Source organism: Cyphellophora europaea (assembly GCF_000365145.1).
Source record: "Cyphellophora europaea CBS 101466 unplaced genomic scaffold supercont1.2, whole genome shotgun sequence".
Taxonomy (NCBI): Eukaryota; Fungi; Ascomycota; class Eurotiomycetes; order Chaetothyriales; family Cyphellophoraceae; genus Cyphellophora; species Cyphellophora europaea.
In genome coordinates this window covers 3089074-3111504 of record NW_008481808.1, presented here as the reverse complement: position 1 = coordinate 3111504, position 22431 = coordinate 3089074, and the positions used below count along the sequence as shown (strand labels likewise).

Below are 22431 nucleotides of genomic sequence, written 5' to 3'. Positions count from 1 at the left end.
AAGATCTCGGCTAGAGGACGGTTCTTTGACCACACAGTGCACAAGTCCGAAAGAGACCATAGGGTCGGAGAGCAGCAGGTCCCAGTGCGCGCCACGTTCATCAGCATACCGATATTTGCGTTGCTCAATGCTGAGACCGAAAGTGCCTCCGCTCCCGTCTACCCAGCATCGAAAGATATAAGAGGCTCAGACTTGCATCCAGTAAGGTCGCTTCTGCAGTACTCGAACATTCTTGCCATCGATGATGAGCGAGACCTCAGCCAAGTTGTTCGGAAGATCAACAAAGCTGCTGGTGCATCCAGACGCTTTGTCCAAGTCCCAGAGCTGTGGGCTTTAGTCGTCAATATGTGTAAGTGGAGGTCTCCCTCCTCTGTTACTGGACCTAACCAGGACTAGTCACCCTGATCACATGTGCGCCTTTCAGTGTCGACGATCTCTGCGGCAAGAATATCGAACGACAATCGCCCGACATCAAGCCCGGGCAATCACCGGTGAGCAAAGACACTAGAACGATTGTCAAGTACACCGACCGGAAGGGCAGGTTGGTCGATCTTGAGTGTCGCCAATGGCATGTAAGTCCGCACCGTAGACCCCTACAGGACGCCTCTGACGCCGCTTTAGAGCCTCATCGACTACATATCATGCATTGAGTCTGAGAAGGATCCCGTCCGCGAGATTGATCTGGCACAGATGCTTCGCCAATCTGACTCGGAGTACAAGATCGTGGACCTGAGGTTTCAAGTCGTCGACAGTACCCGTTGGATCGACATCGTTGACTCACAGTATGATCATACCGAGTTCGTGCACCTCCGGGTAGTGAGACTCGGCAAAGGCGATGTTCTCAGCCTCAAATTTGCTCAAAGACAACACCAGACGTTTCAAATCAGGACATTGGTTCTCACTGCATCCAGGCTCTACTTAGAGGTTCTGAAACAACGACTCATTCAACGCCATCGTTCCCGGGCACCAACCAAAGAGATTGATGACATGAAAAGTCGAATTACGAAGCTTAGGAAAAGGATTGTTGTACTGCACCGCAGTCGTCTACTCAGCAGATTTATGCTCTACGCTGCACGGTACCATTTAATGATACCCGACAGAACAGGCCCGGGCCTTAATCACGGACCGGAGGCTTCCACAACTTCAAAACCGTGGGTACGAAAACAGCGCAAGACCTCGGGACCGCGACACTACTCCTTCGGTCGACATTCACCAGAGCATAGTCGAGCCTCATCTCCAACCGATTCTCATTCTACTCGAAATCCACGCTCTAGTGATCCGTCCGAGCTGCATGTCAGTATGTCTTCGCCACGACAACCTGTGCCGGACATTGTTGTTCAAGATGGTTCCGTCGGATCGTCCAGCCCAACAACATATAGACCGAGATCATTGAGCAGCCATTTCGTGGGCCGCGGCCAAGTTTCAGTTGCTAATTTGGGACTCCCACCCTCAAGGGACACTGTGGTAGCAACTGACCCTTACTTAGATATTGACCTAGAGGCCCAGGACCCTTTACTAAGCGATTCACGGACGCACCATCTGAGGGGGTCATCTGCAACTGTTTTTGGCCAACAACTCCATGGTGAACCATACCTTGATCTGTTCGCTACGCCCGACACGAGACATACGTCTGCATCAAGGCCGTTGGAAACACCAAGGAGGCACTCGACATCATCTGGTGCTAGCTCCGAAATAACTTTGTTCGATGCAAGCCCTTTGCGTCGACCACTGGTCGCTGAAGGCGACGCTGCGTTACGAGTGCCAGCGCGACCGATTAATGTTCCGTTCCGTCCAGCGCCGCGACGTCAGAAGACCATGACAGATCTCCCTTCAACGAATATTGTACACACAAGACGACCGCCTATACCATCTACGGAGTCGCGCCAAAGCGAAGAAGTCGAAAAGGAGAGCGGGATTTCAGCTCAGGCATCTGACAGGATTTCTGGAGCCATAGGAAGACTGGTCCCGTTCTTTGAACGGCAAGCAGGCAGGATCGAGCGGCAGCCAGGCTTCGATGCGACTACGAAGACGACTGACCTTCGACGTATTACCTCTGCTCCTGCTGTGGGTGGTTCAGGAGAAGCAGATGTGGTCGAGGGAGGTGTCATGTCCATAATCGCCCTCGTGGACGACCAAATGTCAAAAGGGGCTCCTTTTCCTCCTCAAGAGTTCCCAATCACAGCTAAAGATTATGAAGAAACACCATCCAGTTCTGCCTCCGACCTGATGTGGCGGTTGCAAGCGGATCGAACCGCTCTGGAAGCTGGACAGTCTAAAAATCAGCCATCTCCAGAGGCTGGTGCAGAGTTCAGCTTCCAGGAGGTGAAAGAGGAGCTGTTTCTGAGTGTCTATGGCATGCTACGCTGCTTCATAAACGTCAAAACACACAAGTCCAGGCTAATTGCGAAGGTATGGGGCATGGTATTCGACATCTGCTGTATGTCGGTGAAGGAGGTTGGTTCTAATTCTATCGCAATACTGTGTGGCTCACTGACATTAAAATCTGCAGAGTGAACGGCAAACCTACCCGAACCGCCACGAAATAAAATACGTGGTCGCAGCAAAAGATGAGATTGAGAAACTGGAGCTCGTGTGTTCTGATCTCCTCAAGGGCATCCGACCGGACTCAGGCGATGACGATGGCGCAATAAGGTATAATATGCCAACCCCTCTGATACAGGCTTTCGAAAGCATCGTGCTATACCTGCTATGCATCTGGCGTGCCAGCAGACGGTATGGCGTCGAGAGCTCCCATCTCACACAAGTTCAAGACCAGTTCTACGAGCATCTCCGCGAAGCAGAGGCAGCCTTCATCCGCATGCGCGTTCATGCAGAAGCAGACGACGATCGCTTTGCAGGTTTTGAGTCACTGCGCACTGCAGATACGCTCCTCGCACTCCTGGTCGAAAATGTCCTCGACATTTCCGACAGCTCGGTGGTCGAAGACCGGCCCGATGCTCCACATTTTGACCTTCGTCACGTCTACAGCAAATATACGTCCGAGTGCATTGTCAAGGCCAAGCGCCACGCCTCGGCGCGCATTCACAAGGATGTCAAGCTCCTCATCGAGGAGATTGCAACGGTAGGCGAGATTCTTGAGCAGCAGCGCAGCATCGTCAACGACCTGTTCTCCATTAAGAAGCGGGAGAGTCCCATGCAGGCCCTCGACCAGCGCGTCAAGCGCCGCACCCTGGCACACCTGGACGAGACGGCGCGGCACTTCAAGAAGTTGTACGAGCACGCACGCCAGGCGGCGGACTGGAATCAGCATTTCATCAATGTGCGCGGCGAAGATAATAATAAGGCTATCTACGTGTTCACAGCAGTGACGGTCATCTTCCTGCCGTTGACGTTCGTTGCCGGGTTGCTGGGCATGAATACCAAAGAGATCAGGGATACTAAGGATAGCCAGTGGCTGTTCTGGGCTGTGGCGATGCCGTTCACGGCTTGTGTATTGGTCATCTGTATTGGGATCGTGCAGTATAAGTTCTTGGTGCGCAAGCGGCTCAACGCGGTCCTGAGGCGGTGTTGCGGGTCAAGGAGGAGAAGGTGATGAAAACTGCAAGTCTACCGGAACGTGGCCACTCCTGCTTGCGCGTTGCTGGCAACGGCTAGGTACTAGTGGTCATTGCCAGGCTATTGCAGATGGATCGAGGGGTAGTTATCTGTTCAACTCGTCCTGAACTGCTGTGAATCTGGGGGCTCCCGCCCGTCAATCTTCTTGACCTTTCGGTGCACTCTCGATACCCTCAAGCCGTCCTTCTCAACAGCCAACGGACCTGCTCCACCTCTCACTCATACTCCCCACTCCCCACTCCCCACTCCCCACTCCCTCACCTCCCAGCTTCTTTTGCCTCCATACTCCCCCTAGCCACACCCGCCCGCTGCACATCCCCCGCATTGATGGCGCTCAACAACTCCAGTCCCTCAACGCCAATATTCGGCCCCGTGAACACTTTTCGCTTCCCCGCGACCCACCACATAACGACGATGAACAAGAACGTCCCGGCCATGACGACGCTGACGTAATTCATCGTGTCGGCCGTCACGGGCAGGAAGATGGGGAAGCAGAAGAGCACAGCGTACAGGGCGACCCAGGCGCAGGCGAAGGCGTTGCAGAAGGTGCCGAAGTAGGGGCCGAGGTTGAATTGGCGGGCGGGGAGGACGCGGTCGCGGCCGCGGAGCAGGGCGATGAATTGGGGGAGGGTGTAGGTGAGGTTGAGGCTGAGGATGGCGGTGGCGACGAAGCTGTTGAAGGCGGTGGTGCTGCCGATGTAGATCAGGCCGTAGAGGATGCAGAAGCACGCGGTGAGGATGGTGGCGTTGGCGGGGACGTGGCGCGTCGGGTGGGTCTTGGCGAAGATGGCGGAGAAGGGGAGGCCGTTGTCGCGCGAGAAGGCCCAGAGGAGGCGGCCTGAGGTCACGACGAGGCCGATGGTGGCGCCGAAGTAGATGAAGAGGATCCAGAAGGTGAAGAAGAGGGCGGCCGACGTGTTGCCGCGGAGGGCCTGCAGGTAGACTTCCATGATGGGGAGGCCCGAGAGCGAGACGGCTTCGAAGTCTTGAGTGGAGAACAGGACTGCGAGGGTGAAAGGGACGGTCGTCACTATGCCGATGGCTATGGTCATCCACATTGCGCGTGGGACGTGGCGCGAGGGGTTCGGGAGCTCTTCCGAGATGTGTGTCGCTGAGTCGGTGCACTGCAGACGCGGGAAATCTTGACTCAGTAGTTATACTCATGACAGGGCAAACATAGTCGACTTACCAGGAATCCATACATGGACTGACCTATTGCGAGGAGCATCGCTACGCCGTTATCCCAACCAGTTAGATTGGTCCACTCGGTGAACACGGCAGAGCCAGTCTGCTTCGATGGCGATACAGCCAAGAGGACAATGGTGTTGACCAAGAACCCGACCAGTGATGTCCAGAAAAAGAACGTCTCCAGCTTGGGGATAGATCGAGGGAGATAGATCACGATGAGCGTGCATAAGATGATGAAAACCGTGTAAATGAGCCAAGTTTGCCATTGCGTAGGCGTAAAGCCCGGGTTCTGGAGCGTCGCCAAGCTGACACAGAGTGACGCGCAGAATAGATTGGCAGACGCGGTTGTGAACAGCCAGGCAAAGGAACTGAGCCACCCGGCTGTGAAGGCGACAGCAGCTCGGTACTTTGGGGGCGAGACCATGAAAGCGAAGTGATACTGCCCGCCACTGCTGGGGAATGCAGAAGCCTGCTCGGCCAGGCCAAGGGTGATGAACAGGCAGGCGATGCAGGCAATTATTGGCGCCCAAAAGACTGCTGGACCTGCGCCGGCATAGAGAGGCGTCACAAAGGTGGCTATCATCTGTCAGCGGTACCCCATCGGTGAGGCTGTCGTGGACAAAGCAGCGAAGTTAGCGACTGACCGGCATATCCAACCCAACTATTTGTGATGCTGAAGGCCAGAGCCAGCGTCGACAGTGGCGAGAATTGTCGGGGCAGCTCGCCAACATGCCCCTGTGCGCGAAGTTGGATCTCATCCGCAGAGAGACCTTCCTCATCGAGCCGCGGTGCCGTTTGCGCCACTTCAGGTTCCTTTTGGGCCATATCGTCAATCTTGGAAGTTTCAGGAGTAGTCGAAACGTCCACAGCCAGACTGTGAGTCTTCAAGGATTATGTATCCCGATCGCGCCGCGTGCGCCATGCTTGGTAGGTCAGTCAATCTGGGGTGTCATGTTTTCTTGGCATGTATAGCTCGTGCAGGCGAGCCAACCGCGCAACTGCTGCCCGTACACCAGTCCGATAAGAAGCTTGAACAGTCTTCTAGACAAACTCTCGTTCGGGACTAACGACACCGAGACTCAGCATGGTGTCGGTAATCAGCGTGTGCCAAGTTGGCCCCTCTAGCGAATTGGGGATGCAGAAGCGACGTTCGAAACCTCGAGCGCACTTCACCACCACCAACTTGGAGGTCGCGACCCGTGACCTTCACTAGGGACCTTTGGAGATCGTCGCCAGGATAGTAATCCCAAAGAGGCAATTGGCGGAAACTCTCTAAAATCACACCATCGCCCCGTGGACACAAGCAAGCACGGTGATTGGTCAAGGACGCCTTTCTGGGGGTATCTCGTTGCCTTGCTCCCTGTATTGCCTTATGTGGAGTTTCTTACACCTAGCGACCCTTATCAACACCACAAGATGTCCTCAATACCAAGCACGACCTTTGCAACGCTATCAGAGTCGATGTTGGGGATGTTGGCGCTCGGGGTTGCTGAATTCCGCACTTGCCCCGCAATGCGGATAGCCCATAGATCCCCAAGGGCAAATCAGGGCTCACCAAGTAGCCGGCTGTACACGCACGTCGCATTCACGCCCTGCGTCGTAACGCCGCGACCTTGACCGTTTGTCTTCCAACGAATCCTCCTCTGGAACACTTCGGTCCCTGTTTGAAGCATTGTAGCATCAGCGAATACCGCACTGAGTACACTTATAGTCCTGCCCTCTGACCAGTACCCATGCCTATCGTAAGGCGTCCCACACATAGGAATGGGCTGGCGATAACGAAAGTCTTAGGCCGAGGTCGACACTTCTCATGACGGCTGCTGCAAAAAGCCAGTCAACCGAGAGCCCAACATGACACAACTCATCTCCAGGTAAGTTACTCCACGAGATCAGCTGGGGTCGACAACATTGACGGGAGGGCTCCTGGAACGATCATTCCCAAAGCTGCTGCTGAGGATCCAGGAAGCCTGCCAGTCAATATAGTCGACCCCAGATGAGACTGGCCTTTTAGTGGTTCTAAACATTCCAAAGCTTCCTGACGTGCATCGAAAAGACCACATACGATCGGAACCATGGCCCGATCCTGCACAAGTCGGCTGATCAACACCGTGTGGTGGTCGATGGCCTCGTCTCAAACCCGCTAGAGCTGTCACTCGCTTCCCTCGCCCACGACTTCCCTCAACACACCGTCACATGTGCTCTGCAGTGTGCCGGTAATAGGCGACACAGTATGCGCACCCGTATCAAGGAAGTCTCGGGCGTTGATTGGTTCGATGGGGCCCTCATGAATTGCGTCTTCGAAGGACCCCTGGTTCGCGACATCCTACTCGCTGCGGGCGTGAACGAAGAGCCTCTGCAGGGGCGGGTACGACCTGGGCACGTTCAATTTGCGAGCTTTGGGAGTAAGACCCAGGAAGATGATTGGTATGGGGGCTCCATCCCCTTTTCGAGAACGATGGACCCAGACATGGACGTGATCCTGGCGCTCAAGGTATGTTTGGTCGGCGTTCTTGCACAGGCTGTGGCCAGATTGAAATCTCACTGTTCTTCTCGTGTAGATGAATGGCAAGCCGTTGCCGCCTCGTCACGGATATCCTGTTCGAGCGATCGTACCAGGTGTGTTAGGAGCGAGGTCTGTCAAATGGCTCGACCGTATCACCGCATCGACAGACGAGTCGCCATGCTTCTATCAGCAACACGATTACAAGGTTCTGCCACCTGAAGCAGTAGACATGCAAGTTGCTGAACAGTTTTGGTCCAAGACCCCAGCCATGCTGGAGATGCCGGTCAATGCCTGTGTCGCCACTCCCAAGCCTGAATCAACCATTACCCTTCCAGCATCTGGGCTGGTTGAGGTCAGAGGATACGCAGTTCCACAGGGTCGTTCTGGACCAGTGGTTCGTGTGCAGGTCTCTGGCGACGAAGGGGTCACCTGGGTCGATTCGCTTCTCGAGGACGGTGGCGATCAGGCCAGTAAGTGGAGCTGGGTCCTTTGGAGCGCGAAAATCAAGATTTCGCCAGGCAAGGGAAGGAAAATCTATGCCAAAGCGACGGACGCGGCGGGCAACACCCAGGAGCAGCCGCGATCGACGTGGAACGTTCGCGGCGTTGCCTACAAGTAAGTCCTCCGTAGATTGGGCTTCGGAGTCCAGATCGTCCTCTTGTTGCATCAGCGGCGCTGTCTTAGCATTTTACTGATGACTGCAAACAGTGGTTATGAAGCGGTCGTCGATCTGACGGTGGTCGAAGCGAGTCGACTGTAGATGCTTTACTTCGGTCAGGACGGGCTTTAGTTGTGCGCAAAGTTTTAGGCAGCAGTTTCGTCGATCAGCAAGGGAAACAGCGCCCGGCCGTCCTTTTACGGACACGCTGCCACACTGTGGCTGAACGTCTTGGGCAGCAGTCGATCTTTGACATGTCTGTATCGGGATGCCGGTAGCGACAACAGTGTCAATCATACAACGTCCAGTACTGTTCGTGCTCGTGCAGAGCAGCTTTTCGTTGAGTAGGTAGTCATAGTCAGAAGCCTCCGTGGTGGTTTGATACCGGCCGTTGCATCGTTGTGCCCGTTGGAGCCCCCGAAGGTGAGCCCATTGGCTGGGAAGGCCCGGCAACCCCCCCATACCGCCACGAGGCGGGCGGGCCCCCAGCGTTTTAGGCGGTTGAGCCAATGATTTTTAATCCCAGGACCCGGATTGCCGCCTGAGCAGTCGGCTAGGGAGAGCCGCGTGTTTGGGATGCTTTCCGCGCTGGGGCCTTAGCAACCGCCCCCATTATTATTCTTGGGGGTAATAGGAGTGACAGTCGCCAGCTCTGAGCACTGGCCGACACGGGGCCAACAAGCCTCGAAGTGACGCAGGCGAGAAGCACTCTCCCGCCCAACCGCCGTCCATCATGTCAATCTGGAGGCCTCCCATGCCAACCTGTGCGACCTGCGCGAGGAACGGCACTGCTTCACCGAGAAGATTTCTGCATCTGTCACCGCTTAACGACCCTCGTCCGGATCGGAAAACGGACGATGTCATAGCAGTGCTACGATATCATGATAGCGTGCAGCCAATTTCTGATATAGCGTTCCGAGATGAGATAGCGGGTACTGGATACCCTTGGAATACCCCAGCAGCGGCGCCTACGAACCACCCGCGGACCGGGATATTGTCGCACCATCGTCCATGCACGTTTGCTGCATGCATCAACAACGCTTCTGCTCACGCCTGCTTGCACGGTGCACAAGCTGTCAATGCAATTGTCCACCGCCCGAAGTGAGTTCGTCGCATGGCATTCGTGTGCACAGTCACCGGTAAATGGAGGGGTAGCTGCTCTTGTCCCGCCTCTAACGACAGCGGTATCCTCGCTGCTCGCCACCTCGTTCACGGCCTGCGAGAGGTTGACGAGCAAGCATCGTCCCTCTCCGTGAAGAAGCAAGCGTTGGTGTTCGCTGCACGAGCCGCCTGATAGCCATGAGACGTGCCGTTCTCCGCACGTCTTCTGCACTTCGTGGTCTGTCACTGCAGCCGCTCGTGGTCAACGTGCCGGCGCCAGCGCCTGCAAGGTCGCCAAACCCTCTACAACCACTGTATACATGTAGATCAAGCCACTGCTGTACCAATAATGCGGATAATGGTGTACCTGTGCCGTATCGTAAGCGAAGCCATGTCCATGTGCGTTGGACCAAGCCAAAAGACGTTTAGCCGAGCATCAAGTCCACCAGTTTTTTGCCTCGAACTTCCGACTTTCATCATTTCTCACCTCCAACTCCACCGTCTCTCTCCTCTAACCTCCTCCCACATCCTTCTTGCGATCTCCCTTCTATCAGTCCCGTTCTTTTGAGGGTCTGTTCTTCCAGTCCAGTGCTCGGAGCAAGCTACTTGACAGCTTGAGCCTGACATAACTGGATTCTCGGTGCGGAGTTCGGTGGTCCTGCTTTTCCGTCCACGACTTACATCTGCCTGCAATTTGCTGTGTACGTTCCCCTCCCGACCATACTTCCGCAAGCGCCGCTGACAATGGATGCAGTAGCTTCCAAGCCGCCACCTCCGGTCGTCGTCGTTATCGCATTAGCTATCACGAATCTACCTGTCGATAGATCAGTTGCCCTTGTACAATATGGCCTCCGCATCTGCAGCTTCCGCGGCCCCCAAACTTGACCGTTATGTGGTTATGCATGTTGCGACCACTTGCGATGAACATGGCGTATACGTGACCAAAGATTCAGCCGAGGTCATAGAGATCGGATGGATCTTGCTCGACAGCAAGACTTGCGATGAGGTAGGCAGGCAGTGCTACCCAGACATACCATAAGTGAACGCAGACTGATCACATTCACTGCAGTTGCATCGTGAAAGCGTCCTGGTGAAGCCGGTCAACACCCCAATCACCCCATTGTGCAGTAAGTGTCTCACCCCTGCACCACAATTTGCACAGAGGCTGATATTGTGGTCTCAGCCAGCCTTACCACCCTGACTTGGGAGCATGTGAGGAACGCCGGCTCTTTCCGAGACGCAATTACGCGCTTCGATGCTTTTGCCCAGGAACAACTGATCAACAAGAACCTGGAATTCTCCTTCGTCACACTGGATGCCTGGGACCTTCGTGTCCAACTGCCTCGTGAAGCCCGGGACAAGGCCGTCGTGCTACCTGCCTATCTTCAGCACTCGCGCACTTTCGACCTCCGCTCTGAGTATTCCCGCTGGCAGCAACACCATCCTGAGTCGTTGCCGTTCGGTCCAAGCTCACTAGCAAACATCTGTGCCGCTCTTGAGGTGGAACCTGTGCAATCGTCAGCCCCCATCAAGCACAATTTGCCTTTCCATCTCCAAGCCCTCGCTCCTGCCTCGCCACGCCGGGCCATGGAAGAAGCCATTACCCTGACCAGAGTTCTTCGAGGTCTCATTCGGAAGTCGCAACCCGCTCAGGATCATCCCGAGATCTTGACTCGCCCCATGGATGCAAGAGCAGATGTCAACGCCTTCTTAAAGGAGCGAAGCAAGGTCCTCCATATGAACGGCTTGCCCCATGACACCACTCAGTCGGAATTAGAATCTTGGTTCACTCAATTTGGTGGCCGTCCAATTGCTTTCTGGACATTGCGAACCCCAGATCAGCACAAGCCGACGGGTTCTGGATTCGCCGTTTTCTCATCTCATGAGGAGGTAAGTGGCCTAACGAGCTCGAGACCCTATCTTTTCTAGCTGCCCAGTTCTGTTTGTTTGCCACCTACCTCATAGCAATCTGTCTGCAGCTCGCCTGCAACTTTCCTTCACGTTGCCTCCTCACCAATTCATCTTCAACTCATCTGTGGCTCCGACACTTCTGACGTCACGGTTCACTAATTGATATTATCTGATCAGGCTGCAGAGTCTCTCTGTATGAACGGGCGCGCCCTCAACGAGAAGGCCATCGAGGTCTCTCCCTCCTCTAGCCGAGTCCTCGATCGAGCCGCCGAGATTCTCACTCCTTTCCCACCTTCGAAGAATCGTCCCCGCCCTGGCGACTGGAACTGTCCATCATGCGGCTTTTCCAACTTTCAGCGGCGCACTGCGTGCTTCCGCTGCTCCTTCCCCGCGGCAGGCGCTAGCGTTGATCCATACTCTGGCAACTTCGGCCAGTACCCTCCTCCTTACGGTGGTCACATGTATGGCGGAGGTCCAGGTCACCATGGCGGTCATCATGGAGGGCACCATCATGGCGGTGGTCGAGGCAACGGTCCTGTCCCCTTCCGTGCTGGTGACTGGCGTTGCGGTGCCGAAGGATGCTCATACCACAACTTTGCCAAGAATGTCAACTGTCTGCGGTGTGGTGCTCCAAGAGCTGGGGCGGCCATCGTCGTTGAACAAAGCTACCCCTCGCCCATGGCTCCACCACCCAACTTTGGTATGGGGCCTCCCAGTCAAATGAGCAATGAGCCCGGTCCTGGTCCTTATGGTGCTGGTGCTCAGGCTTTTGGGTCAGGGTCTGCATTCGCTCAGCCTCCTCCCAATTCCTACGGTATGCCCTCCGGTATGGGTGCACCCGCTGGCTTCCCCCAGATGGGTGGCATGACCCCAGGCTACGCTTCTAGCAGCATGTCGCAGCACTCTTTTGGCCCTGCTGCTCAAGCTGCCTTCAGCGGTGCGGCAGATACTCCCTCGCAATCGACTGGTACGCCTCAAAATGGCTTTTACGGCAACAACCAAGGCGCCGATCCTTTTGCGTTCCTTAACACTAGTTTGTCGGGCTTGAGTGTCAACGATGAGAATCAAGCCCCTCGGCGCAATGGCAACCCTCAAAGCGCTAAAAGTCCTGCTTAGAAGCCGGGCTTTTCCGCGTCGTTGCCAAACTCACCCGATCCGGCTCCTGCGCTTCTGGCTCTTCTCTAGCGAGTGCTTCAACGGTTATGGGCATCCTTCAACATCAAATTGTGCAGGTCGACTACTACTCGACAGATTGGTAAATGCAAAAAGATATCCAACGTTGACTTTATGGCAAAACAGTGTGCAGGCTAGCGGGCGGTGCTGGTGGTTGGACTTGGGTTCTGAACACCTTATGCGGGTGTTGGCATGCATGTGGAGGTGAGCGGTGCTATCAGTACCGTTCATTCTCCTTGCGAAACAAATTGCAGATTGACTTTAATGGTCTTCGGCGAACGAATTTTTGCGTGTATGGTTGTGCAATATCATCAAGAGTGGCATGGACAGGCATGACGATACGGGTAAATTTCACGGTTGCGAAGTAAAGGGAATCTGGGTTTTCGGTAGATAAATTGCCGGACACACTGGGACAGGCATGGAACGGTATTGCCTGCTACACGGCACTGTCTACCGGAGACTGGCATAGTGAAGGGGTCACGGACTGGTCCTTTTCGAGAGCTTTGTGGGCTGTATCAAAATTGCGGGATAAGGAGGAAGACCATGAACATGAAGCCTCGAGAAGAGACATCGCGGATATGAGAAGGCCGGCGGCGCTGTATGGGGCGTGGAGTGAAGAGGAGAGGCGCTTTTTGCTGCTGCTGCTGCTGCTTCCCCGAGATATTCATTCCTCCATAATAGTCCAGGGGCAGCTTGTCTATCTGTTGGGTTTGAAACGTAATGAACATCACCATCGACTCGCGGCTTGTAGCTTTGCTGGATTCTACAGGTGCTATTGGCAGAGATGAATATAAGTGTTAGGACCAGCAATGCTCTGGTCCAAAGACTGAAGTGTGTGACCCGTCGTGTCCTTACAAAACAGGAGAAGCAGTGTTCGTGTCTTGAGATACTCGCTTGCTACGTATGGATGGGTTTATGGGTGTGCTAGACATTGGGCTATGCTGGGTCGGGCTGGGTGGGGTGGGTAGTCGGGTGCTGTCTCTGTCGGATAACACTAGCTTAAGGCAGACCAGGTTGCAGTGTCCGCATTTACTGAGGCGTGCCCCTTCGTCCGCACTCGCTTGTCCTCCTCGTCATTTCCCGCGAAACCTTCTTTGCTCCCGTCTGATATGCTGCCGGTTATTCCTTGACGCTGTGAACCCTTCCGGTGTGCCGGATTACTAAAACGAGGTGGGCTTGTAGGTACGGCCGAGATCTTGAGTCCCTTCACCCATGAGCTTACTGCCCTGTCGCTGTCAACGCGATGTCCCAGGCCCTCGCCTAGTCTGTCTTGTGGCCCAGGAGAATTCCGGCAGCCGCTTTGATGAGGTCCTGAGTTCTCTTTTGAGCCGCTTGTAGCTCGGCGAATAGCTTCTGATCAAGTCTCTCCAATCTCTCCATCTTCGCCGCTTGCGCTGACTAGGTGGAAGCAGTGGGCTGGCCTTCCTGTACAGCAGCTCGTTGGGCAGCTTGTTGTTGTTGTTGTTGTTGTTGCTGCTGCGTCGTCGCATGCTGAACAACTTGGGTCAATACATCGCGGTCTTCCTGCGCCAGTACGCCCGTGAGCTGCCCGTACAGCTGTGGCTGCTCCTGCTGTAGTCTGCCGAGACTTTCCTTGAAGGTACCGTAAGGGTCGAATTTGTCGAGTGGGCTTTCTAGAACGCTGTCATCTTCAAGCATACTCTCCTCGTCATCCTCGACGAGTGAACTGAACTTCTTGGCTTCTTCAGAGAGGAAATCCAGATACGCTTGCGATTCGTCTTTGATGTCGCCCTTAGTATCTGGCAGAGTGGCCGATTCGACGTTGCCCCACTCAGAGGCGTCTTGCGCGCCACCCGGTTCGTCATTCCACTCATCGGGGTCTTCGCTAGAGAGATATTCATCGTCCAGATCTGCACCATCATTCGCTCGCATGTTCTCTTCGCGTGCCTTCATAGCCGCGGGTAGCGTCCGGAATAGATACGTAGCCCCTGTCAATAGTCTAGGCCAACCAGTCTGTACGGACTGCGGAACCTGCTCGCCTCGGATGGTCAGCAGAGCAGAGATGGCGGCGATGCACAGTTTCTTGTCGTGGACGCGGCGGAAGTTGTCGATGCTGCCAAACCAGATAGAGAAAAACTTATTGGTCCAATTATGGGACTCGAGGATCTGCAGGGCCAGTAGTGGATTGTAGTAGAGAGCGTTGATGACCATTTCGAGCAGGTGAAGTTTATAAGACTTGACCATGTTGGCTTTTTGAGAGGGATTGGCCAGTATGTCCATGGCTAGGCTGATGAATGTCTCAATATACGTGTCGAGTGGACCTCGGCCACGGAGGTGCAGCATGAGGGCCTCGGCGAGCTTGCAACCGCATATTCGATCGACACTGCCAACCTTCTGGTCTTGGAATATATCTCTAACCATTCCAGCTAGGACTTGAAGGTAAGGCGGATGCTGTACCAAACGATCCTGGCCATAAGCAACAAAGTTGTCGAGGGCTGGCAGCATGTCTTCCAGATATAGCTCCGCGCCGTCCTTGAAAGTCTTATGCATCAATTCGAATGCCTGCCACATTGTGTCTGAGATGGACTTGGAGGCGAAGGTGCAAGAATCGACAATCTCGAAAACCTCGTTGAATAGATCGAATAACTTGTTCTCGAGCGTGATCGTGAGGACAGGCATGAGGATCGTCTCGAGGTGGAGCAGCACATCAGGACTGGCCTCTAAAGTAAGGATCAGTGTCCCGATGGTCTGCAGCACTCCAAGGGCGGCGATAGATTTGTCGTCCAAATATTCTCCATACTCCGGGGCTTCGCCATTCAAATGCGCCTTTGCCTCGTTCTTCTCGAGTAGTTCCCGAATGATGCGGAGGTAGGTGTCCCGCAACTGCTCGCACAAAGCAACAGCAAAGGGAGTGAGCTGCTCGGAAAAGACTTCGACGAAATCCTCCATGACATTGGACAAGGCATCCACGTCGACCTCATTCGCCAACTTCAGTAACTGGTGCATGATTTGAGGGATATTTTGCTGCATGGCGGTTCTTATCACGTCGTGCCTGATCAGTGGTTGCAACGCGAGCGAGGCTTGCACTCGTACAGGTAGTTCCTGGTCAGCCATCGATTCCAGCATATTGCGGTAAATGACCATGAGGTTGTTGGGATCCTTGAAGTCAAGCTGGTCGAACTTCTCCATCGTCTCACAAGCCCGAGCTCGGAGGAAGCCATGCTGGGACCTGAACTCAGGGAAGACATGACGGACGAAAAAGTACTCGACCTGATCGGCAATTGGGCTCTTCTTTCCCAAGATGACAGAAGCTAGAGAACCAATCATGCGGAGTGCACCCTCTTTCTCAACCGGCTTCTTCTGATCGTCTGGAGCCGACTCGTATTTGGTGACAACCTCATTTACGTAGGACAGAATGACGTATGTCTGCTGCTTGCGGCTCTTTGTCAATGCAATCAGGAAATTGATGGCTGCAATATCAGGCGCCGAAACCTCCTCATAATAGTTCAGCTTCCGGTGAAGATATTCGGCGGGATCGTCGTTGAAGACCTCGATGTCGTCTTCCGACAAGCACAGCACTGGGAATACCAGGTGTTTGACCAGATTGTCCATATGGGGTTTGAGAACATCCCACATAGACTTGGGCTTTACACACTCCTCCAAGAATATCAGAGTATATGAGAGGGACGGCTTGCTCAACCAATGATTTCCGCCAACCCATTTTTCGATCTCGCCGAGGTAGCCTTTCAATATCTCCGGCGCGAAGTGAGTGATGAACATCTTGGGAAATTCTCCAAACTCTTTCGCCTGGCTCGTGGACAGACCTGTCGGGTTACCGTAGCGGACGAAGAGTCTGTTGAGATTGGCATAGCACCACTTTTTGGCTTTCCACCAGTGATTTTGTTCTCGTTCATCGATGTCCTCATTCATGGCATACGCAGGAGGGTCGTGCGAGATTATGCGAAGGAAAAGTGTGCACCAATCGACCGTTGTCTGGTGTTCGCGCAGCGGAGTTGGAAGCTCGTAGTAGATGGCGTGCTTGTAGCATTTGACCACCAGTCGCAGCATTTCGCTAGCCTCAGGGTTTGTTTCGTCCACCAATTTATTGCCGATGGCCAGCACCCGTGGGAAGGATGCTTGGACCACCTTATCCAGATTGACGCGGTCCGACTCGCCTGCTCTGAAGCGATATGTCCGACATACAGCCAGAAGACATTGTAGACCTGCGAAGACAGACGAGGCATCTTGACCGTCCACCAGTTGGATGGTGATATCTATGTATTCCGGCCATTTGGAGGGAAAATCGTGATGTAGGATCGTCAGAAGGGCAGGCACGAGTTGAGCCCGGATTTGTGAGGGAGTGGAGGCAAGGACGGGCAGGAGACGGTCCCTGAAGGGCTTCCGCTCGCCTTCTGGTATGGGAGTATGAACAGGGTTTTCGGTTGACCAGCCTCTCGATATCCTGTTCTTGAGGTAGATGGCAGTAGATTGGCGCACAGCCGCATTTTCTTCGGCCTGCAATATATCGAGTAGGGCGGTGGTGAAACCTGGATGCTGTTCGGCCGATTTGAGCGCTGTTTCGGCCTGTTGGCGCACAGTGGCATCCGCCGACAGAGTGGACTCGATAGTGTTACGGAGGTCCATATTTGCCAGATGCGTGCCCTTGGGCGGGCCAACTCACTGACGCCAAAACGGCAAGGTTCCTAAAAGATATATTGTACGCGTCCTAACGCTTGAACAGGCGGAATAAATCTTGTGGAGGGGGAGAGCCAAAGCACAGGGAACAGCGCCAAGCTAGGGAGTCCACTCCACGAGGCTGATCTGACAAAACGAGGCTGAGCCCCTCATCCTGTCACCGACTTTGAGTTACTATTGTTCAAAGTACGTACCACACGGTGCGGGTACCAAGTCTACACCAAGCCAATGCGATATGTGGTATACATCCGCGTTACGTTGGTTGCAAGTATGACATATCAGCTATGGATATTTGACAACCTGCACCAGGATGTTGTACAGGGCATTGGTCGACGACTGCCGCAAATTCGTTGTGGATCCATCGGTCGGTCCGCTCCGACTGGTCCACTCTCAAGACACATCAGGTACGAGGCACGTTTCCTTAAGGGCGTTGACAGGTCCACGAAGGCAAAAGTGCCAAAGCTACGAAGTTCGAAGGAGAACTGGTCTTGTCGCTGTGGTCGTGACAATCAAGTCGAGTTAACGAACCGAGTTGAAAGATCCGTGGCGGTCGCCAGCGTATACTAAGGTGTCTGCACGGAGACGGCGACAGACGAGGACGGGTATGAGGACAAGACTTGGGGCAGACATGGCACGAAGAGCGCTGAGCCACTCCTCTACAACCCAAGTTCCAGCCTATGAGCAAATTACCGCCAGGAGACGGCCTCTCGTTCACGGCTTGGGCTTCGGGAGTGCCAGATGCACAGCGTAGCCCGAGCCCATCTGTAGATTTTCGGGCAAATCTTCGTCCCGTAAGCGCCAGACAGCAAATGATGCCATCAGCGCAGCCAGAAATTGCTCGAATATGGTTTCCGACCGGAGTTGCTGAGCGATCAGGATTGTTGTCGAGTAACCATCTCGATTAAGTCGAGAGATGTCTTCAAGGGTAACGACTAACGGCTTGATTAGGTACTCATTGTACACGCAGTCGCAGACAATGACTAAGTCGATCATCTGGTCCGTCTGCAGACCAAGACCATCAAGGGATGGCGTATCTGTCTCCCAATCGAGCGGGACAGTACTCGGCCGAGCCAGAACATGACGAGTTCCCTTTCTCCTCTGTTCCCCTGGAGTGGAAGCGTTGGCAGTGATGTTCTCGCGCAGTGTCTTCATAATGTAAGTCTGGTCGGTGAGAACGTAAGACGATATACTTGGGGCTACTAGAATCCCGATCAGACCGGTGATTCCACAACCGAGTTCAACCACGATGGAATTTGCACGCAAAACACCCGCGCGATGAAGAGCCGAGACTGATGAGGCGAGCCATGCTGCAACGAGCGGCGTTATTTTCCAAAGCACAGCACCTGTAGTACCGGTATCCCGCTGTGAGTTGAGCAGTCCAGGGGACTGCTTCAGTGTAATCGATTGGCCGGCGACGTCCAAGTCGAGTTCTTGGGCTCTACTGTCAATGAAGCCAAGATTGTTTGAAGGCAGGCTTTCGCTGAAAAGGAAGAACGTCTCCTCGGACGCATCTTCAATCGGATCGCCGAGCCAGGAAATGAAGGCGGCGATGCTCACAGTCTCAACCATTAAAAGCCAGTGGCACTTGGAATGACGACTCGAGAGAGCACTTAGCAAAGCCTTGCATGAGAGTGGGGAACGCTCAGCACCAAGTGAGGCTGCGCCTCAGCTTATACTCAGCTCAAACCGTACAGTAAACGTTGAAGATTGTCGTTCCGCCTGCTGGTCGACCAGGCACCGGGCGTAAGCGAGAGATAATCTCACGCACTGACGACGGTCTTACCAAAGCGGCACCCGTGAGAGTCCGCGTGATCAATGATACGATAGGCACTGTTTGCGGAACAGGTGGCGTTTTGGCCAGGCAGTAGTGTCCTACTTGACGGCTTGACTGGCCGTGGCAGTCTTGTTGCTGGCACCGGAGAGGTTTTTGAGGCGGAGTCAGGGGCGGTGGTTTGCTGGGTTGCTAGGGGCAGGAGACCGAGCCTTTCTGGCGAGTCTGGGTGCCTTGGTAGCGCCCCTTGGCGCCAATGACGTCTCCGAAAGTCGCCTCTCCGCATTGCCCTGGCAAGTAAGAGAGCGACGGTGCTTGCCTGCAACTGTTGAGCTCGTAAACACCAGTCCTTGGAAGCCTGCCCGAACGGTGTACGCACTGCCACATTCTATTTATCCTCCTTACCCTCTCATTGTTTAATCGATTACAGCTACACATCCCTTGTGTAAGCCTGCTTTTCTGAAGAGGCGCAGACTTGTGACATTGCGCAGGCTTCACATTTCCCCAACCTTCCGCATTTGATCGTCGCCTGCACCATCCACCATGTCGGGGAATCTGGATCATGACACCAGGCCTCGCGTTGATGGCTTCATTCAGCCGTATATGAAGAAGAAGCCTCCTTTCAGTGTCGAAGTGCCTGGTGTTGAGAAGAAAGATGGAGAGACGATTCCGCGCCGGAATCCTCTTGCCAAAGATGAACTCATCGGTCGGCCCACTGCTGATATTACAACCATATACGACAACCTCAAGCGAGCTGTTAAGAAATTTGGCAATGCCAAAGCTATGGGATCTCGCCGGGTCATCAAAGAGCATGTTGAGAACAAGAAGGTCAAGAAGATGGTCGATGGTAAGGAGCAGGAGGTCGACAAGAAATGGACATATTGGGAGCTGAGTGGCTACGAGTACATGACCTTCATCGAGTATGACAAGCTTGTACATGAGCTGGCTTCGGGCCTCGCTGGCCTGGGCCTGAACAAGCAGGAGAAGGTGCATGTCTATGGTGCCACCAGGTGAGTAACCCCACTTGCGCGAGCGATGCCGCGCGATTTACTGACGCTCGTAACAGTGCTCATTGGCTTGCTATGTCCCATGCCTGCGGATCCCAATCAATCCCCATCGTCACAGCCTACGACTCCTTGGGCCCAGACGGTCTGAAGCACTCGCTCAAGCAGACCAGCTCCAAGGCCATTTTTCTCGACCCGAATCTGCTCGGAACACTTGCCAATATTATCGATGATGCGCCCAGCATTGAGCACATCATCTACAATACAGAACCCGAGACCAAAACACTCAACGAGGACCTGGAGAAGATCAAAGCCAAGCGCAGCTCGCTCACAGTTCAGAGCTTCGAAGAACTGCGCAAAGCCGGTGCTGCAAAGCCCGTTGAGCCTGTTCCTCCCACTCCGGATGATCTGTGTTGCATCATGTACACTTCGGGATCGACTGGCCCGCCAAAGGGTGTCATGCTCAAGCAAAGACAGGTCATTGCGTCTTTGGCTGGAATCCAATCCATCGTGGCTCCTTACCTTAGCCCAAGTGATGCTATTCTGACCTATCTCCCCCAGTCGCACATCCTGGAGTACGTCTTTGAGAATGCTTGCCTGTACTGGGGCTGCATCATGGGCTACGGCAACCCCAAAACACTGTCCGATGCCTCGGTTCGAAACTGCAAAGGCGACATCCGCGAATTCAGGCCCACTATCCTGATTGGTGTTCCTGCGGTATGGGAAAGTGTCAAGAAAGGTATCATTAGCAAGGTCAACTCCAGTTCGTTTGTTGTCAAGAACATGTTCTGGGGCGCTTTGTCTTTGAAGCAGACCATTCTGGGCACGGGTCTTCCCGGCGCTGGGGTGCTCGATGCAGTTGTATTCAAGAAACTCAAAGAAGCCACCGGCGGCAGACTTCGCGTCGGCTTCTCTGGCGGCGGACCCATCTCCCAGGAGACCATCAAGTTCATTAGCTACGCCATCACTCCTATGATATCCGGCTACGGCCTGACCGAGACGTCTGCTATGGGAGCCATTCAGGACCCACTGGCTTGGGATCCATTGGCCCTTGGTGACATTCCAGGATGTGTCGAGGTCAAGTTAGTGGACTTTGCAGATGCTGGATACTTCTCGACCAATAAGCCTCCACAGGGTGAGGTCTGGATTCGTGGTCCTTCTGTGACCGAAGGCTACTGGGATAACGATAAGGAGACTCAGGAGGCCTTGACCAGTGATGGCTGGTTCAAGACCGGCGACATTGGCGAGTTCAATCCCAATGGTCATCTCAAGATCATCGACCGCAAGAAGAACCTTGTGAAGACCCTGAACGGCGAGTACATCGCAATCGAAAAACTCGAATCCACCTACAAAACAGCTTCGGTCGTGGGCAACATCTGCGTCTATGCTGCGGAAGATAAGAATCGGCCGATTGCAATCGTCGTGCCCGTTGAGGCTCCTCTGAAGAAGATGGCTTCCGAACACGGAATTCAGGGAGGCAGCATTGAGGAGCTTGCTCATAACAAGAAGATGAAGGAAGCTGTGTTGAAGGAGCTCCAGAAGGTCGGCCGAGGCTTGGGCCTGAGTGGCATCGAAATCATTGAAGGTGTGGTGCTCGCCGACGAAGAGTGGACCCCACAAAACGTAAGTCTATGCTGTAGTGGCACAAACAGTGAATTAGCTGACAATTTTCCAGGGATTTCTCTCTGCGGCACAGAAGCTACAGCGGAAGAAGATTCTCGAGCAATACAAGAAGGAGGTTGCTGAAGCTTACGGTGAATCTTGATCGAGACAGCATCTAAGCGAGACGGCTCGGAAGCTGTGCCGATAACTCACCTCAGGAATGGCAGATAGTACGAGGCCAAAATGGACGATGTCAGAAGGGTTTGAGGGAGGAAGCACCGGAAGTCTCGCGTGGCTCCTTTACATTTCGATCATGGGCGTTCAAGCATCATACCCCATGAGTGACGTTCGGTGACGATACGAGATTAATAGGTTTGCAAAATATGAAGTTTTTCTAGTATTCGCACGAGTACGCATTACAGCAACTCTCAACGTACAGTATGAGTGCGTAAGTCAGTTGCGCCCTCGGGTTGTAGGGTACAGGTGCCAAGACCCGAAAGCTAATCTCAAAGCCTAACCACAGGGTTGCCTTATAACACCAACTTCTCCCCCTGCTCGTTGCAACTCGCCAGCTTCTGCTTTCTATCGGAAGGGCTGTGCAGCCATAGCCTCAGCATGCTCCAGAGCCCAGAGGCTTTGCTTGGCTGCACCGCTTAGGCCTGCCATCGACGCTCTACTGGCACATTGATGTGCTCCTCTTGAACGCCGTTGCGCTTGAATTGCTTCTGACCGAAGATATAGTTGCCGTCGATCACTTTCGGATCGATCTTGATAGGACACGCGCCGTCCTCGCATTCGGCATAGTAGCAACAAAAGCTTTGACTCCAGTCAGTGATTTGGTCTCTCATTGACGACATCAGAACAGGTAGACTTACTCGTCTTTCGGACAATGTACGGCAATGGGACTAGGACACAGAAAACCAGTGTCGACTCCAGTGTCTGCAATATCTGCTGTGTCGATCGCCCCGGATTCAGGCTCGTCTGCCGCCACCAGAGCGGCGGCATAGATCGTGGTGAACAAAACCAACCACATTATGGCTTGTAGGGATCTTTGCTCAGATACCCTCGGTGCTGACCGCCAATTATACTGTGAAATCTAACCCTTGCTGGGAAGGCATTCAAAAACATGGACCGAGAGCCGCCTGGCCACATTTCTCAACGAAGTTGCATTCCCGTCGAGGAGGACACTTGGGCCACCGCGATGAGCCCCGACCCTCTTCGCGTCGATCAAGAGAGGACTTTGAGCTTTGAGCTTTAAGCTTTTGCGATTCGACTCACTAACAGCATT

At 54.0% G+C, this 22431-nt stretch overlaps 8 protein-coding genes across 8 annotated transcripts; 4 read left to right on the top strand and 4 right to left on the bottom strand.

The window, feature by feature from the left end:
* Nucleotides 1–1815: 1815 nt before the first annotated feature.
* HMPREF1541_02680 (uncharacterized protein) lies at nucleotides 1816–3553 on the top strand (the record flags this gene model as incomplete). Its single annotated transcript, XM_008717035.1, has 2 exons — nucleotides 1816–2409; nucleotides 2510–3553. The coding sequence occupies 2 exons, from the start codon at nucleotides 1816–1818 to the stop codon at nucleotides 3551–3553; spliced, it is 1638 nt and encodes a 545-aa protein (XP_008715257.1).
* Nucleotides 3554–3833: 280 nt separating this feature from the next.
* HMPREF1541_02679 (uncharacterized protein) lies at nucleotides 3834–5589 on the bottom strand (the record flags this gene model as incomplete). Its single annotated transcript, XM_008717034.1, has 3 exons — nucleotides 3834–4700; nucleotides 4766–5340; nucleotides 5409–5589. 3 exons carry the CDS (start codon nucleotides 5587–5589, stop codon nucleotides 3834–3836), a joined length of 1623 nt encoding a protein of 540 aa, XP_008715256.1.
* Nucleotides 5590–6615: 1026 nt separating this feature from the next.
* HMPREF1541_02678 (uncharacterized protein) lies at nucleotides 6616–7886 on the top strand (the record flags this gene model as incomplete). Its single annotated transcript, XM_008717033.1, has 3 exons — nucleotides 6616–6635; nucleotides 6796–7255; nucleotides 7323–7886. The coding sequence occupies 3 exons, from the start codon at nucleotides 6616–6618 to the stop codon at nucleotides 7884–7886; spliced, it is 1044 nt and encodes a 347-aa protein (XP_008715255.1).
* A 1984-nt stretch (nucleotides 7887–9870) lies between these two features.
* On the top strand, nucleotides 9871–12053 carry HMPREF1541_02677 (uncharacterized protein; the record flags this gene model as incomplete). The annotated part of the gene is made up of 4 exons (XM_008717032.1): nucleotides 9871–10032; nucleotides 10096–10153; nucleotides 10210–10916; nucleotides 11115–12053. The coding sequence occupies 4 exons, from the start codon at nucleotides 9871–9873 to the stop codon at nucleotides 12051–12053; spliced, it is 1866 nt and encodes a 621-aa protein (XP_008715254.1).
* A 1455-nt stretch (nucleotides 12054–13508) lies between these two features.
* Nucleotides 13509–16715, bottom strand: HMPREF1541_02676 (uncharacterized protein; the record flags this gene model as incomplete). The annotated part of the gene is made up of 1 exon (XM_008717031.1): nucleotides 13509–16715. The coding sequence occupies one exon, from the start codon at nucleotides 16713–16715 to the stop codon at nucleotides 13509–13511; it is 3207 nt and encodes a 1068-aa protein (XP_008715253.1).
* A 762-nt stretch (nucleotides 16716–17477) lies between these two features.
* On the bottom strand, nucleotides 17478–18335 carry HMPREF1541_02675 (uncharacterized protein; the record flags this gene model as incomplete). Its single annotated transcript, XM_008717030.1, has 1 exon — nucleotides 17478–18335. One exon carries the CDS (start codon nucleotides 18333–18335, stop codon nucleotides 17478–17480), a length of 858 nt encoding a protein of 285 aa, XP_008715252.1.
* A 745-nt stretch (nucleotides 18336–19080) lies between these two features.
* HMPREF1541_02674 (uncharacterized protein) lies at nucleotides 19081–21306 on the top strand (the record flags this gene model as incomplete). Its single annotated transcript, XM_008717029.1, has 3 exons — nucleotides 19081–19547; nucleotides 19604–21164; nucleotides 21217–21306. The coding sequence occupies 3 exons, from the start codon at nucleotides 19081–19083 to the stop codon at nucleotides 21304–21306; spliced, it is 2118 nt and encodes a 705-aa protein (XP_008715251.1).
* A 490-nt stretch (nucleotides 21307–21796) lies between these two features.
* On the bottom strand, nucleotides 21797–22176 carry HMPREF1541_02673 (uncharacterized protein; the record flags this gene model as incomplete). The annotated part of the gene is made up of 2 exons (XM_008717028.1): nucleotides 21797–21959; nucleotides 22019–22176. The coding sequence occupies 2 exons, from the start codon at nucleotides 22174–22176 to the stop codon at nucleotides 21797–21799; spliced, it is 321 nt and encodes a 106-aa protein (XP_008715250.1).
* Between the last annotated feature and the right edge of the window lie 255 nt (nucleotides 22177–22431).